General features: G+C 36.6%; 2 protein-coding genes across 3 annotated transcripts in view; one reads left to right on the top strand and one right to left on the bottom strand.

The window, feature by feature from the left end:
• LOC126354126 (26S proteasome non-ATPase regulatory subunit 2-like) overlaps nt 1–2,485 on the top strand; it is a 205,048-nt gene extending 202,563 nt beyond the window's left edge. The window contains exon 17 of one of the 2 annotated variants that reach the window (XM_050003522.1): nt 2,126–2,485. In XM_050003522.1, coding sequence (XP_049859479.1) covers nt 2,126–2,314 — 189 coding nt within the window. In that variant the 3' untranslated portion in view covers nt 2,315–2,485. The remainder of the gene's footprint in view (nt 1–2,125) is intronic. The other variant, XM_050003523.1, reaches the window with a different exon arrangement.
• Nucleotides 2,486–2,539: 54 nt separating this feature from the next.
• LOC126354127 (betaine--homocysteine S-methyltransferase 1-like) overlaps nt 2,540–18,015 on the bottom strand; it is a 50,439-nt gene continuing 34,963 nt past the window's right edge. The window contains exons 4-9 of the mRNA XM_050003524.1: nt 13,051–13,242; nt 10,551–10,710; nt 10,304–10,474; nt 10,085–10,199; nt 4,914–5,027; nt 2,540–2,945 (exon numbers count right to left, since the gene is read on the bottom strand). Coding sequence (XP_049859481.1) covers nt 2,774–2,945; nt 4,914–5,027; nt 10,085–10,199; nt 10,304–10,474; nt 10,551–10,710; nt 13,051–13,242 — 924 coding nt within the window. The 3' untranslated portion in view covers nt 2,540–2,773. The remainder of the gene's footprint in view (nt 2,946–4,913; nt 5,028–10,084; nt 10,200–10,303; nt 10,475–10,550; nt 10,711–13,050; nt 13,243–18,015) is intronic.

Here is an 18,015-nt window from a genome sequence, read left to right as displayed (position 1 = left end):
TATGTATTCCTGTAAACAGTGATGATGTGTAGAAATTAATGAAAACGTACAGTTTGGTGACATGAAACCAGACCTGCCTCTTATAGCCCTTATAATTATTATTTGTGGCTAAAAAGAGAACCTATAACTGTAGACAAACATGAGTAACTATTTTTACAACCTAGCTGTACGTGCTCTTAATTTTTGAATATTTTTTTCAAGCACTAAGTTTTCTAGTTTTCTTTTTGAACTTTTATCAGCAAATACGAACCAGAAGGTTTAATGAACTGCTTTTATGAGTAAATATGTTTTCCAAAACCCCAGTTACCTGAACACTCATGTCCATAGTCCTGATTATATATCACTGTGAAAATTATTTTGCCTTTTAGAACTTCATCTTCATGTGGTCTTTGCACTACTACTCATTTGTGTAATGTGTTAGATTGTGTTTTGTTAATTAAATGGTAGCATATATTGTGCAAGAACCTGACACTGAAGGATCAAATCTAAGACACATTATCCATTCCTCTATGGCAAACAACATAGCTGCTAATTCCAAGCACATTGCTGTGTTAAACAGGGAGGGGGGGGGGGGGGGGGGGGGAAGATAGCACATCTCAGTACATGCACTAAAGAACTTCATGCATCTTTCATAAAGCATGCTTCTCAACACATACTAGAATGTGAACATAGTTCTGACATGACTATTCCATGGCACTCAGCATGTCTTAGGATAAACACTAGGCTCAGATTTTTGAGGAATGTGCCAATAGGCAGAGTTAAACAGAGGCGTAGCCATCTAATTTACAACAAATATGTAATTAGTAGACCTGCTATGCCAAAAACATGAGTAAAATTTGGTCATTTCTTTTGAGCTGTATAATTTGGCATAAGTGGGGGATAGTTTTACTAAGCTAAATACTTGTGAACTATACTGATGGCTACAAAAGAGTAATTGTGGGCCTGAGAATATTTCACATATTTCACTTTATTTTCTGGAAGATGTAATTTGTTCCCAAGATATTACTGTTGAAAATGGAAAAAAGTGGACATGCTTAGCTATTTGAAAGCCCCTAGAAATTTCAAGGTCATCAAGCAACTAGTAGCTCCTCTTTGTAGGTTCTTAGTGCACATATGACTGATAAGTGCATTTTTCTAGTGTGTAGTCTTATGTTCATGCTTTTGGTTGTGTCATTTTAAGTATGGTATGCATTAGGTCATTTTCTCTGTAGAAGCCTTACATTATTTCTTCCTTACTTACCTCTCTCTGCCGCATCTGTATGCTAACAGTGTCTAAAATGTGTGATGTGTGAGTCTAAGTATTTCTGCTCTGGAAGTTGCTTAGGAGACAAATCACTTACAAAGAATGTTTACCTAAGATTTTTATTGGCACGAAATCAATAAAACACAATTCTTTACACGACTGGTTAGGTGGAGAAAGTTTTTGTTATGACGTAATACCTCACTCCTTTCATTGTCACACTAAGTTGATGAATAGTGCTAATCAGTTTTAGTATTATATAATTATAAAAGTTACAGCTTACAAACTGCAACTGTTCACAACAAACTTTGCAATGGAGTAAAAGTTCTGTGACACTAACTGCCTTAGTGCAGGATTCTAAAATATTCCACAAATTTTCAACGTGTGCAATTCAGCATGTTGTATTATATATTTTATTTTGTCATCTGACAGTGGGGAAAAACTGTTATATTTTTCCTTCAACTAAGCATTTACAATTTTGAAAGTAAAGTTTTGAACTGAGACAAGTCATAACTCTCTTAAGAGCTGCTGTTGACACCACACAAAAGTCAGTCTGCAAGGAAACGTTATAACTACATTCTTGGAGAGTTGTTCCTACACAGTCAGTGAGTCCATTTGCATAGAGCACAGTTCAATATTATGAGCTGCTCGATAATTTTATTCTCCTTGAGACTCTAGTGAGATAATCCCATCCCTAGCGTTAAACCCAATCTTCCACCATTTAACAGAATGGCCTCTTCTATATTTATTTTCTGATCTTTGAAGTATGCTTACATACCATCTGCTGTTTTATGTACTCCTGTCACAGTATTTAACAAATATTTTTAAAAATATTTTATTGTTTCATAAAAGTATATGTAATGAGATACATTCAATAATTTTTAGGCTTTGGATGTTGTTGGAAAAGCAGGGACACCAAAATCAATCACCAGAGGTCAGACACACACAACTCCAGTTCTTCTTGGTGTAGGTGAGCGAGCCGAATTGACATCTGAAGAATACATACCGCTTTCACCAGTAATGGAAGGCTTTGTTATACTACGCAAAAATCCAGATTTTGAAGTTACTAACTGAAAATAGTTAAGTATGTATAAAAGCCAGACATATACTCTCTATTTCTGTAGTAGAATAGGACATTTTAAATACTTATGTTAGTGAAATACTTAGATATTGTGTAAAGTTGTCAAGAAGGGGCTAATTCATAGCTCTTTTTTTGTATTTGAGTAAATGTATTCATCAAATGAGTCTCCATGAAGAATGATTTCAAAGACAGGTCAGTAAATAAGACACTATTGCATGTTTCCATTTTAAGAGAAGCAATTTTTTTTATTTTATTTTATTTTTTCACCCAGGAGCTATACAATTGTCCTTCATGAAACATGGAACAGTGTAACAGATTTAATTGCTGTTGATCACATACTTTTCTTTATATAATGATAAACAACATCAAATTGTTATACACTAAATGATCAGTCTTATGTCAGTACTTCAGAATAAGCAACCAACAGTACATAACATTGTGGTCTGTGTAATTTATTTCTTGAAAGAAGCCAGCTTCTTTATTTCATCTTCAGTTGTGGCTTCTTTGTGCTGTTTGAGATCTGCATTGCCAGCTGTGATGCCCCAGTCATCAGGGTGTGACATGGATGGGCAGTATGGGCGGCCTGATGCGGGTTTTATATTTTCCCAATAAGACCTCTGTGCTCTGTAAATGTATTAAAAATAATTTCTTTGTCATTATTAATGGATCTGCTATGTATTGTGAAAATAACAATTATTTGATCTAACTGCACCATTTAGTTCACATAAATAGTTTAAGGCCCTGCCTGTTCTGAAGTGATATGTGCACAAATTATGGTTAGGTTATACACATACTAATGACATTACTAGAGTATAATGTACAATAATAGCACGAGTATGTCTCAAAGTTGTTTGGTGGAACACTAGATAATGCCTGGTGTGCAGTTTTTTGCAAGGTTTACTTTCCACAGACAACTTTCAGAGATAAAGTGAAGCATTTCAAGATAACTACCTAATATGTGCAGCTCTAACTCAAGAAGAGGAAGGAAGAGTTTTGGTGAATTTCGAGCATTAACAAATTTCATCATAGGTCTTTACCAAGTTTATAATTAGGATGTTTGCACTTCCCTCTGGTTCAGTGAACAGATTTGTTCACTCCAGTAAAGCACTGTGTTGGTGTTGCAATATGTACTGTAATTCTGTTGCCACATATGACAGTAACTGTCTACTGTCACTGTCTGACAAAAACCCATACCACCTCCACAAAATTTTACCATGCAGTACATGGAAGAATCAGAAAGCATAAATAAGAATGAAGACCAAGAACTAAGTATTTGCATTAAGAAGTGTGTGAGAGAAGGATTCAGTCTTTTGTCCGTACTGTTCAACCTGTATGTCAAAGATGCAGTGACTGAAATAAAATGTTCTGGATTTGGGATGAATTCGTGATGAAAGTGCAATTGTAAGATTTGCTGATGTGACAGACTCAGTGAAAGTGAAGAACTATGGCAGGACTTTTTGGAGGGAGTTCATAGTCTGATGAGCGCACACCATACGTTGATAGGAGACCAATGAAATATTAAAGTATTGAGAATTAGCAGAAATGAGGTTAATGAAAAACTTGAACATTTGAGTCACAGAGTAGACCAAGTGAAGAAATTCTACCTTGAAAGCAAAGTAGCACATGGTGAACTGAGCAAGGACATATAAACAGACTAGGATAGCCAGAAAGGCATTCCTGGACCAAGGAAGTGTAATAGTATGGAAACATCATCCTACATTGGGGGAAAATGTTTCTAATAATCTGTGTTTGCAACACAGAATTGTATGAAAGTGAATCATGAACTGTGGGACAACCAAAAAGAGAAAGTGAAATGTAGTGCTACATAAGGATACTGAAAATTAAGTTGCCTGACAAGGTAAAAACTGAGGCTCTCCAGAGAGAATAGTGAGAAAAGGAACATGCTGATCACAAACAAGAGGAGGCAGCTATATGATAGGACATCAGAGTGTCACTTCCTTTGTACCACAGGGTGCCATAGGGATGAAAACTTTTGGGTGTTTGTATCAGTGATGATAGAGTGCCAAATTGTGGGAACATGTTCAGTTGGGAACCTGTAAACTATTTCCATTTGTTGTGAACTGTGGAAGGGAAACTGTAAAAATATTACAGCAGCATATGTAACATGAAGGCATGCAGTACACCGATATGCAGGTCCACAAAAAAAATGTTCTGCTCTTAAAATTTTCAGATGGGACAAGTGTTGGTGAATAGAAACTGTGGAGAAGTAAAAAGTATGCATTGTCACTTAAGGCTTAACACTCAAATTAACTCAGTCTACAATGCTTTTGAATTAGTTTATGTAAACCAGCAAATTTACCAATATTAGATGGTCACTAGTTTCATGAAATACAGTAATTCACATATCTTACACCTCTGACAGTCTCTGAGAATTCTTGATATGTATGTCAACTTTCTGCATGCAGCAGGCTTTCACAGTTTTTATAACTGTATAGAAAGTGTTGTCTGGTTAAGTTTCAGTTTCATATCAAATATTCTGTTGAACATAATTTGTGTGTCAAAAATATAAAAACAGTTTGAAGCCACTGCCAAATGAAAACCCCTGAATTCAAAATTGTAGAATCACCTTACCTGGCTCTAACCCATGGCTTTGTGTGCATCATCAAACCACCACCCCATAAATCATGCTTTTCAGTGGCCTTCGACTGTTTACCACGCTCCTCAATAAGTTCTTCTGAAATTGCCCTGTAAATGAAAAATGTATATTTAACACCATCTGAATGTAACTTTCGTGCATATATCCATATCAATAAACACTAAAGACTCAACAGATTATTTTCCCTAATCATAGCTTGAGCACAGTGTTAAATTTCTGCTGTGTTAAACCCAGATGTACATCATACAAATAAAAAGGACTTATTTCACTGTAGGCAAGGAGAGAGTAAAGATATGATTCATTCAGTATAATTGAAAATGTATCTCAAATTTGAGCTACCATTCTCTGAAGAATGTGTATTATATTACTATTTTATGTAGGAAACTGCAAAGGTCCTGTGCAGTATTTGTCTACAGGTGTCAGATGTAAATAAGGACAAAACAAATGTAACTCGATTGGTTGGAGTCCAGGTTGTGAAAATGCACGAGACAATTGCACAGCAGTTTATGGAAACTACTAAGTCAGTTGTCGAAGTAGTGTGTGTGAGCAGTCCAGCTGGACCACATGAAATCATGATGTACATCTTTACTGACTTCAAACCATCTGCACATAGTGACATCTTGTTTGTAATTTTAGTGTAACACCTCTGGTCTATTGCTCATTGCTGTCTATGAACTATTGCTATGAAAGGAGCGTCACAGTTAATAATAACATCAATAAAGGGTAAGCTAGCAATTTTAGTACAGTGTTTTATAGCTCTTTTACTAGAAAATGATACCATTGTTGCAATACTGTGATGGTTAACTTCACCACAAATATTAGCAAGCTTGTTTACATGGAGTCCGCAGAGCATGTGTTTCATACTACAAGTTGATTCTAGATTCTGATTACAAATTTCTACAGCTTATGGAGGGAGACCAATAGTTTGAGTTTGGATTAGAATGTTTGTCTGGACTGTATTCTTCCCATTAAAGGGGAAACTTTGACTGCTTACCTAAATATTTTATATTCTGAAATTCTCTGCATTTACTAGAAGCAGGTGTGCTTATGTTCTTGTGTCCAGGAAATTTCTCACGTTTTTCAGCCCAATATTAGGCCATATTCAATGCTTCCTTGTCACGCCGAAGGTCATCAACAGTATCTCTGGTGTAGTTGGGCCATTGCGAAAGATATCCCATTCCCTGGGCTTCATTACATTTACATTTGTTGCCCACGTCATCTTTAAGAGCCCGTTTAGCTAGATTTGTTTTGACTCATGTTACATCCATTCTGATGCAATTCAGTGTTCTCCACATCTTCCAGCTAGATGTATTGTCACTTTACATCTCTTGGGAGGCATAGCGGTCCTTCAGGGGCTGATGTAGCTGATCACTAAGGAATCTTGTGGGATTTAAGTCTCCCAGTTCTGCATAAAGCACCATGTACAGGGTGCCACTGTTTAAGAATCTGTTTAAATTTTTGTGTATGCTTGTGTAAAGTACTTTGGAATTTATGATCTTAGAATCTGAACACACTTTATAGTTTCCAAAGTGGGGTGGGTTTCATGCATTCTGTTAGCCTGCGTATGTCATTTAGGCACATACAGACTTTTTTGACATGCAGAGATCTGGACCATACGGGGCATGCATATTCCTCCTAGAAAAGTAAGGTGCTTGGACAGATGTTCTTAATATAGTTGGTTTCCTGCCCATTTACTATTCACTTTTTTTCACAAGCTGTTTATAGTGACAATCTTTTGGTGAGTCTTCTCACAGTGATATTTGAAAGTCAGTGATGTGTCGAGCATGACATCCAGATATGTTGCTTTGGGTGTTCCAGGTTGCTGCCATTCCAGGTGACATTCATTTTTCTGTTTGCCTGTTTTGAGCTAGAAGTAGGATTCTTACATTTTAAGGTTGTCAGATGAACAGTCATTCATTTAATGTGTCTTCCGGCCTTTGTGTCAAATTCTTTCTTCAAAGTTATTTAGACCCTGTAAAGGCTTGGGTGAGTTAGTGTCACCAGAAGAGGTTGGCCATTTATGGTGGTACAATTTACAGTAAAATGCTCTGACATGCACTACTCATGTTTATGAAGATAATTTTTTACAATGCATGATGATTCTTCTTTTTATCAGGATATGAGTGGCTCTGGTGAAATGTGTGTTTAAAGTCAACAGAATTCAAGACAGGGTTCTCAAGAAACAGTAAAGCTAGAAGAAAAGCATTACTTCATGAGGTGGAAGCCATCCCATGCACAGGCACACTACACTATGCATGGCACATTCTGGAGTGTTTCCCAGACTTTCCTAGTGTGTTGCGCATTAACTGCAGCTACATGGTTACCCTGTGCATAATGTGCATACATTGACTATCTAGTTCTGCAAAATAAGCCAACTTCTCTCTATGTTTCCTGTATTTGTGTCTGGGATCCCTGTCAACATTAAATTGCTCTCCCAGGAAGCTGAACTTACTAGGCAAGATAACCACTGAAACAGACACATTGTATACCTGAAAAGCCAGCTGTGATATATTCCATGGATTTCAGGGTACGTTCAACACTAGTAATTGGGAAGTTTGTTCCTGTATAACTCCAACTGCACACGTCCACAGCATTACAGAGCCTCCACCAACTTGAACAGATTCACGAGGTTGTCTCCATACCCTTACACATCCATAGACTCTGTAAAATTTGAAATGAGACCCATCTGACCAGGCAATGTGTTTCCAGTCATCTATAGACCAATGTTGGCATTGATGGGCCCAGGCGAGGTGTAAAGGTTTGTGTCATGCAGTCATCAACAGTACACAAATGAGCCTTCAGCTCAAAAGCCCATATTGATCATGTTTCATTGAGTGGTTCATGCACTGAAACTTTTTGAGGGACCAGCATTGAAATCTGCAGCAGTTAGCACAAGGATTACACTTCTGTCACACTGAAAGATTCTATTCAGTCATCATTGGTCCTATTCTTCGAGGATCTTTTTCCAGCCACAGTGATGTTGGAGATTTGATGTTTTAGCAGATTCCTGATGTTCATGGTACACTTGTGAAATGGTCGTACAGGGAATCTCTATTTCATCACTACCTCTGAGATGCTGTGTCCCATCACTCATGTGCTGACTGTAACACCGTGGTCAAACTTACTCAAATCTTGATAACATGCCATTGTAGCAGTTGTAACCAATCTAACAACTGCACCAGATACTACTTGTCTCATATAGGCATTGCTGACTGCAGCACTGTATTCTGCCTGTTTATGTATCTCTAATCTCCTGGTAGCGATACTGAACAATTTACGGGGTTCTTAGAAAATCTATTTCTCTGTGCAGAATAATGCCAAATACTATGTGTTAATTTTTGTTGATTTAAACTTTGATATCATCTATAAGCTCTTCTGCATCATTTATTCCAATCCTAAAAGGCATCTTACATGTGTGAATTTTATTCACACGCTTCAATTTTATTGACTTTAAACTATGATTACTTACCATTTATTATCAGAATGCAAAAAAGAAGTATGGGTAAAACAATTTAAGATCCAGTATAAGATTTTTAAATTCAGTAAGGCGTTCATTAGGATACTAAATGATAAAGACTTAACAGCTTTCGAGATGAAATAGAGGCGGAACTGGAATAATATATATGCTGGCAAAATCTTTAATTCCTTTGGGAAATTTGTCAGCGCACCCAAATTTGACAGGTTCTACCCAAGTTATGAAACATAATAAAACGAAAGTAAGGAGACGTGCAAAACTATCATAAGTAGTTCACACCTCATTTACAGAATCTAGCATGGTTATTTATACTGTGTCATAAGGTTAACAGTGGTATAGTTGACTAAATTATGTATAAACAACAACATGTATCAGAAATTATATTAAGGGAACTATTATATTGAAAACTCTCGTAATAAATCTAATGTTACTTTGAAAAATCCAGGATGGAATGTAACAATATTATGAGAAGGAAAATTGCTACTCACCATATAGCAGAGATGCCGAGTTGCACATAGACAGAACAAAAAACCTCACAATTATAGCTTTCAGCTGTTAAGGCCTTCGTCAACAACGCACGCGCACACACACACACACACCTCTGCAGTCTCAGGCACTTTGAGTATCATTGTCATTGAGAATTAGATAGAAGTAGGCAGTGCGAGTTACAAATGCCAGTACTACTGCAGATGACTTTGGTCTTATTTGTTAATGCTACAAGGAGTCCAGTTCCGCATTATCTGCTAATACCGAGTTCAAAACCTAATACTGCTTATGGTTATCCCTTTCTACGAAAACCTGCATACAGTGACACTGTGCACCCAATAATAAGTAGAAGTACAAGATGATATTAAAACAACAGTAAAACTGAACTGCTCTGAGTCTTAAGACACATGTGTCCCATCAAACTTTGTAATTAAAGAGATAAAGGAGTTAATAATACATGACATCCTCTGTGCACATTAATAAATTGGCTCTTTGTTGGCAGTACTGTCTAGTACGTCTAAGAAAGACGACAGCTGTTATCTCCATGTAAGGGGTGACAAATATTGTATTAAGAATTATTGGCCAGTTTCTCTTGGCCCCGATATTTCCCAAAATAATTGAACGTCTATACACCAGCAAGTAGGTCTGCACTTGACAAGTAATATCTTGACAATCTCATTTGGTTACATATTTCCAAATGTCCACAGTCAAACCTGTTTAAAATGTTATTTCTTTTGCACAGACCTCTTATGAAACAAACTATGTGCTGAAGTCACACTAGTTGATACAATCAAGACATTTTATTCATTAAGCCATAAAATATTGTTGGATAAACTCTAGTGCTATGGCACCTTGAACTGAAGTCTTAAGTCTCTTCAACAATTCCTACCTCAGTAATAGGAAAGAAATCACACTAAAGCAATGAAAATTAACTGTTCTTTAAAGTTACTCAAGGTGCTCCCAAAAGCCAGTGCGAAGACCACTACTGTCTATAATCTTTATTAATAACCTGCCCAATAAACATGCTGTGTAAATATGTACTTTATGCAGATGACATTCATAAATTCTGGAGAGATGTGAAGAAACCAAATCTAAGAATACTTCATAGACACTGGAAACATGGGGGGGGGGGGGGGGGGGAAGCACCTGTTAGCTCACCACTAAGGAGAGAGGATAACAGCTTACCTAATGTGGTATGGTTCAAAGCCACAGCAGCCTCCAATGTAGCGTATGCCAAGTTTGTATGCTTCTCGAGCATAGCGATGAATGTCCCAGCGAGTAAGAACTCTAGGTTCTAGAGCTATAAAATTAGAAATTACATTATTTAGTGACATAGCTGAAAGTAAACACAATATTTTCACAAGATAAACATATTTGAAAACTTCGCAATTATTTACTGCCTACCAAATGGAAATTCTGGCAGATCAATAAAGCCTTGGCGACCAGCGTCTGGAGTGTGATAAGCTAGTGGTTGGCTCATAAGGTGAACTTTGATTCCTTCTTTGTCAAGAGCTTCCTTCATCAACTTTACAGTGTCCAGCACAACAAATGGATCAAAATGACAGTTTACACCAACTGCAACAAATGGTGGGTATAAAAAGAATTCTGCAGAAGGAAGAATAAGAATAAAAATTCAGTGATGTTTCATTACCAATATCAGCTCCTGCTTTTGCCATTCTCACTGCACATTCTCCTGCTGGAATATTGTGTAAGTCTCCAAGTGGACCAATGCACATTGTGGCTGCTACTGCTTTGCCAGATGCTTTGCAAACTTCAATAGCCCACTCCATTTCTTCTACATGTTCAAAATACTGTAAAAATTTTCAGGGTTAGTTCATATGTTATGGATTCTAATTTGATACTGGACAAAAAGAAAGATAAATAACAAGATGTTAAGGAGGGCTGAATGTAACGTGGAGAAACTTTTGGCTATAACAAGTTCAGTAAGTTAAAATAAATAGCCTTTTAGACATTGATGTGCAATCTCACTGACACAATGTCACAATTTCACATCCATTGTTACATATGTAGTGACTATGATTATGATTTCCACTCTTGAGTCTGTGATACATTGATAAAGTTAATTAGTATGGTAAACACTAGACTGTAAGTATGCTTAAGTAGTGAATGCATTCCTTTCACAGCTATTCAGTACGGAAACAAATAGTATTGGAGGTTGTGAGGGCTTGATATATAAAATACACCAAGACTGTCTTCTCTGTATCTGTTCCCAGAGCCCAGACTTTCTAGTATTAATGTTCTATGGCTACAACAGAATATTACCCATCTTGGAAATTTGACATCTACATGTTTTGGATGCTGATATTCACCATACTTGCTATTACATTATACACATCTTTGTGTGTCCATTAAAATGCCAGTAAATCTCAAATCCTGCAACATTACCCACCAGCAAATGTCATTCCTTCCATACTAAGTTGTAATGTTCCCACAGCTCATGAATTATAATCTAAGGCAAGGGCAATGTGTTTTCATGCCCATATATGGTCATGGAAATCCTGCTACAATTGAGAGGATGTGAATAAACTTTACTGGTTGAAGTGTGCCCCTCCAAAACATTAATTTGAAATTTAAATGTGGAGAAATAATTTTATTTTGTGTGTCTTAAATCTAACTGGACAAGAAGTGTTATTTGTCTTAGATAAGACAATTGTAACAAAATATTTACGTCAATCCCAGGCCAAAAGAAAGTCTTAAAATAAGACACACAAGGCTGGCTACAGGTAGGGAGACAATACTGTGCTTCCATGACAGAGGAAGAGAAGTGTGTAGGCATAAGGGACACCAGACCATTCTGACCTATGCATGGAGGAAGACTGCCACCATTATTACAGAAAGTATAATTGGAATGCTTTAGAAACTGTAGAAAAACTGTAGAAAACATAGGGTGTATCTTGAGTCCAGGTAACAGGCTAGAACAGTAACACATTGACTGCCACATGCTTAGTGATGGATGTTTCACCACCAGACCAGGCGCACAGCATTAGGCCAGCCATACAGCAGCCATACAGCAGCCATTGCGTTAAGGACAGCATGTAACAATGTGAGCTGAAGCAGGCTGTGATCGTCAGCTAATGCGCATCTGACCTGAGATATGTTGCATTCCAATTGTGAATTCTACTGATCAGATAGCTGATTGAGACTGATATGACTATGCCATTAAGCATATACTGGAAAAGGCTACTCCAACACTGACACATGGGGCAAGTGCACCCTCGAGTGCACTTTAGCTCACCTGCAAGCAGGTGCAGCCAGTATATGCTAATTGGCCACCCTCTAGGTGGTCCTATTGGAAATGTTCTGTGCATGCACAAGCCGTCTGACCACCCCACCCTATGGCCATGGCCGCAGCCACAGCAGTGAGGTCTGTCACATAGGCTCAGCTGCTTGTGCTTCAGTTATTTATCTACTTGTACCTGCTGACACCTGGTTGCCCAAACCTTGACAAAAAGATCAAATTCAACATAATGAATTGCCAATTTCAACTTTCGTTCACTGCTGTCAAAGTGTTTATGTACATGCATTCCCACCACACCATCTGCCAGGAAGTGAACCATATCTTTGTGTATCATTAAGTAATTGTGATAAATATCACAACAATGTGCCTTCTTGTAGTAGTACCTGAAAAACATTTTCCTACGACAAGCAGAGATTAGCTTTTTTCAGTCTGGAGATTATACATCAAACTAAAGTCCAACAACAATTTTCACAGGCATGGTTAAATTAACTGCTAGAGCCTTCTTATCTTTGTTATACCCTTACAGTATACAGAATGAATATTGTATTTATGTTTCTTCCTTATTTGTGAACACATTTGTTTGGTATACCTGTACCCTCCTCGAAGTGGTTTGGAGTAACACTGCTATGGTACCAAGCTCCCTTATGTTGTCTGTCTGTTGTGTAGTGTCTGATGTTTTGTGGTCTTAACAAAGTTATGAGACTTCAGCATGGTAAGATACATAAAATTTAATCTTTGTAGACCTTGAATATCAACTTTGCTCAAATTACAAGTAACATACACAGATTAATGTTAGTATAAGTAATCAACACTTTTAGATATTTAATTTGGCTTTCAATACAGCAATCATCATATTTTAATCTGAGAATGGATAAAGTTGCAACTGCCATACCTCACATATGAGAAAATCAACGTCATTTTGAATGAAGACGTCAACTTGGTTCTGGAACTCCTTCTGAACTTGTTCTTTTGTGCCACCACTGAGATAGGTAGGAGTCTGGCTCAAACCTCCCGCCACAAGAGCATCCTCTTCAGCAGCAACCTCTTTAGCTATGTCACATGCTGCTTTATTGATTGCTTTTCCCTGCAAATTTCCAGATATATCAGTTTAATCATTGCATCTCATAGATCCCATTGAGAGTGAGGCCCTCCAGGGATATCTTTCAAGTCTTGGTAAATGTTATCCACACCATAATGCTTACTGTGAATATGGTCCATGAAATTAATGAACTGGAAGTTAGTAGCTGCTTCTTTCCATTTATTGCTAAAGGTGCTTACACAAGTAAAATCTAACAAAACTATCAACAATGTTAATTATTTAAGGAAAGCTATTTTCTCGTTTATATTTAATAATAATTGCTGCTTATCTTTTACTGCCAGCTATATTCTCACATGACCACATTCATTTCTACTTATCATAAACTTATCTACACTCACAACTTTAGCCAGTCTACAATGAACATTGCTAGTTTTAATGCAAGTAGGATATTTCCACTCCACCAACCTAGATAACCAGATTATCAAATGAACTATTGTTAATTTCCCATTCATTTCAGTATGCATCAAAAAATTATTCAATTTCATTCTCTCCAGCAGCTATGATATATCAGTAACAGTGATGCTCCATCTTTGTTAAACAAAAACATCCAAAGGAAACAGTTTGCTGAATGTATTAGTCTTTTGTTTTTATCACTATCTGTGTGTTTAGTTAGCAGTACTACAAAGAAAAGGTCACAGCCAAGCTATATCAAACCAAGATAAAGTCCAGGATTTGTTCACAGAAATTCTATAGGGAAGAGGGGGAGAGGTTCAGCTTCACTTTGTGAGAGCTATGTGATGAGTCCATCACTTTTTTTAACATTATCACCTTAGATCACCTTTTAAAATTTGTTACCTTTTTTCAACCTCCTTTGCTCTTTTAGGGTCAAAATAAGTTATTTACTTTTATTTACAGGTTTCTGTATTCATGTTAATTTAAATTTTTAGAATGCTTCACTGATAAAAGTAGATAAAATCTAACCTTCTGAAATTTGAGACTGATTTTTTCATTTTTGGGCATTTCTTTTATATTTTCTTCAACTCTTATTAGTGTCTAATATTCCTCTATTACTACTGCTTCTTTTTTCTGGATTCCAGTTTTGCTGTAGTAACAAAACTGCTTCTGTGGTACTTGGTTCAGTTGTGAAACTAAACTTTGAGATATCCACAGCTACTGGTTTGAAAAGGATTGTTTGAGAAGTTAAGTGTCTGCTTGGGGAAAAAGTTTGTGAAAGTGATGGATTTTGTAGTGTGTATTCTTGCTCTATAAATGGTGACAAAAGGTTTTCAGGCAATTTTTAACCACTCACTTTCAACAAAACTTGAGAGTAACTATGAAATTAAGTGCAGACAATAGCAGGTACATTTATAACTTTCAGACCAGACAATCCTCAATAAGTTAAAGTTCAGTCCCTCTCCTGGTTCTGTCATTTTATCCAGGTTTATTCAGGTCCACCTTTTTGCAGTTTCTTCAGTTTTAATCTACAGTTAATAACCAATGAAGTGTGGTCAGAGTTCACATCTGCCACTGGAAATGTCTTACAAATAAAAGCCTGGTTCCTAAATCTCTGTCTTATCATTATATAATCTATCTGAAGCCTTCTGGTGTCTCCAGGCCTCATCTATGTATACAACCTTCTTTCACAATTCTTAAACAAAGTTAGTTCTGATTAAGTTATGCTCTACATCTACATCCATACTCCGCAAGCCACCTGACGGTGTGTAGCAGAGGGTACCCTGAGTACCTCTATCGGTTCACCTTTCTATTCCAGTCTCGCATTGTTCGTGTAAAATTCTACCATGTTGCTACCCCTCTCATTCCTTACCCCAGTCCATATTCACCTATTACTTTTCTGTCTCTTCCTTTTCCTACAGTCACATTCCAGACCCATGACTACTAAATTTTCATCTGCCTTAACTATGAGTAATTTCCTTTATTGCATCACACATTTCTTCAATCTCTTCATCTGCGGAGCTAGTTGGCATATAAACTTTTACTACTGCCATAGGTGTGAGCTTTGTGTCTATCTTTGCTACAATAATGTGTTCACTATGCTGTTCGTAGTAGCTTATCTGCATTCCTATTCTTTTATTCATTATTAAACCACTCCCGCATTACTGTTATCTGATTTTGTATTTATAATCCTATATTCACCTGATCAGAAGTCTTGTTACTCCTGCCACCAAACTTCACTAATTCCCACTATATCCAATTTTAACCTATCCATTTCCCTTTTTAAGTTTTCTATCCTACCTGTGCCATTAAGGGATCTGATACTCCATGCTCTGATCCGTAGAACACCGGTCTCAATTCTGCTTATAACGACATCCTCGTGAGTAGTTTGGAGATCTGAATGGGGGACTATTTTACCTTTGAAACCTGCATCATCATTTAACCATACAGTAAAGCTGCATGCCCTTGGGAAAGATTACGGCTGTAGTTTCCCCTTGCTTTCTTCACCATACATGATTTAAAAAAATATTCTGCTACTGTTCAGTCCAAATCCTATAATGTCATTGTGAACGCTGCAAAAAGCCATCACTGAAAGCAGAACTTAGTTCATAATTTTGTCTGCAGAACTAATCTGCAAGTATGCACAATATTTTCAGGGCCAAACATCTTTGATCCACAAGCTGCATACAGAAATAGACAACATACTTCATACTTACTTGGCTGATGTTCTGAAGGTTTCTGCTCAAAGAAAAAAAATTGAGTATTTCTGAAGTTCCTCAAAGAACTCTTACATTAGATAACATACTTCCTCCTGAACAGCTAGTTGCTAGTAGGCAAACAAGTGAAGAATGTGTAAGTCATGGTTTCTAAAGAGTGCCCGAGAACATTACATCACAGCTTGCAAACATGTGGTGGAATAGACTTATATATCAAGTGCACCACTGAAAAGTTTTAGGTTCTTAGACATCAAAGAAAGAAAAAGCAGATGTTGAAGAAGTGACATGTCAAAAGTCGCAAAATGACTAGCTTTAGATTTTTAAAAAAGTGTTGAATTTACTGACAGCAGCACATTTCAGAAAGATAGTCATCCATAGAGTTAAACTATCCTTAGGTGTCAAAAAGTGTTGAAGCTTCTCTTACATTGTCCCATGGAAATGCAGACAGAGAGAAGATATTCAATTTCAAAGCATAATCAGGAGAAGACAAGGTACCAGTGACTAAATTTTTAAACTGTGTTTTGACTGAGGAATGCTTTGGGATAATAAAACCATTTCTTTCTGGGCCCATTGACCCATAACTCAAAATATGGACAGCAAGCATATGCAAATTCTCGTACTATCTATAAGGAAGAATGTGAAAGGTGGAGAAAATTTGAATTAGAATAAAAGCAAGAGGAAGATCAAAACCAAAGGTATCTTGATGAGACTAAAAAGATGAATGACGTGAAGAAACAATTGACAACCCAGTCTATCTAAATAGGCAAAAGAAGAACTTCTCTTGCCAACTTCAGCTAAACCAAAAAGAGCACTTCAAAAAAATTCTTTAAATGAAGCAAAATTGGAATGGGGTGAGCCAGAATGTGCACAAATCTTGAAAGAAGAAAAAAAATGAAGAAAATCTTTAGAGAAGTAAATATAGTATGATTACTTCATTTCTGCTAATATTCCTAAGAAACTTTAATCTGAAATATTTTGTTGATCTTTCTCCAATATTAAAATGTAGAATGTCATTAGATGCAAAAATGTGATTTACATTTTGCTCATGCAGTATGATCATCAATTTCGAATTACCAATACTGGATTTCCTATGTTCCTGCATATATTAATAGACCTACATGCAGGGAAAAAATGGCCATTTCCATTCAGGATCACAAAAGAGAAAGTTAAATAAATCTTAAGTGGCCTGTTTGGTAGGTTGTGACAAAAATTAAAACAAATCATTTGTACCACATCTGATAACTGAAATTATTTTTCACCTTTTAATTACATTTTTAAAATATTTTATCAGCTTTTCATGCCCCCTTTTCAAATATTTTATACCTTTCAAAAATTTTTCAAGTGCTACCTTGGCTCCTCAGCCTGTGAAAGGAGGTGTGGAGGAAGAAACTCATTTTATTCGAAATGAAACTTTAAAATGTTTATAATATAGGCATGTTGAACAGAGTATAGTTTGGATGAAATTTGTATAATTTTAATCTCAAGCAGGTAACATTCAGATACATACAAATACTTTATACATTCTTATTTTTAGTAGTTTTTTTACATTGGTTGGTAAAATAAGAAAAAACACCACAAATTAAAGTACAACACCACTGCAGCCTTTTGGAAACTAGCACCACCTAACATTTTCAATTACATGGAGAAATAAATAGAATGTGAAATATTTTAGAGATTTCACAACAGATGGCTCTGGTTACATTTGTTACACATCTATATTCATTATGTGTTTCACTGTTTTCTTTGATCTGCTACTGGACTGAGAATTCAGTCATGTGATGGGGCAGCATACGAGTAAACTTTGCAAAAGTCAAAATTGTTTGCTAGTGGGGAGTGGGAAGCTTCTTGCCCTCTCCTGTCCCTCACTGGCCACATCCATGTATCAAACTAATTGGAGTTGGAAGGGAAATGAAGCGAAGAAAGAGAAATCACACACATTATGAAATGCAATTTTAAGTAGGAAGACGATTAGGAGGAGTCATGATAAACTCAGTAGTATATCCAGCACCTTGGCATTTAGACTATATTGCAGCAGAGGACTAATCATGATCAACAATTTCTACCTTTTCTGTCAGACTTGTTCTAGGTACCCATGCATAATATTTGTGTAATGATAAGATGTTAGAGAGTTATCTGTTTTGATTACAAA

The sequence above is a fragment of the Schistocerca gregaria genome, chromosome 3 (assembly GCF_023897955.1).
Source record: "Schistocerca gregaria isolate iqSchGreg1 chromosome 3, iqSchGreg1.2, whole genome shotgun sequence".
NCBI lineage: Eukaryota > Metazoa > Arthropoda > Insecta > Orthoptera > Acrididae > Schistocerca > Schistocerca gregaria.
This window is presented reverse-complemented; position numbering and strand designations above follow the sequence as displayed.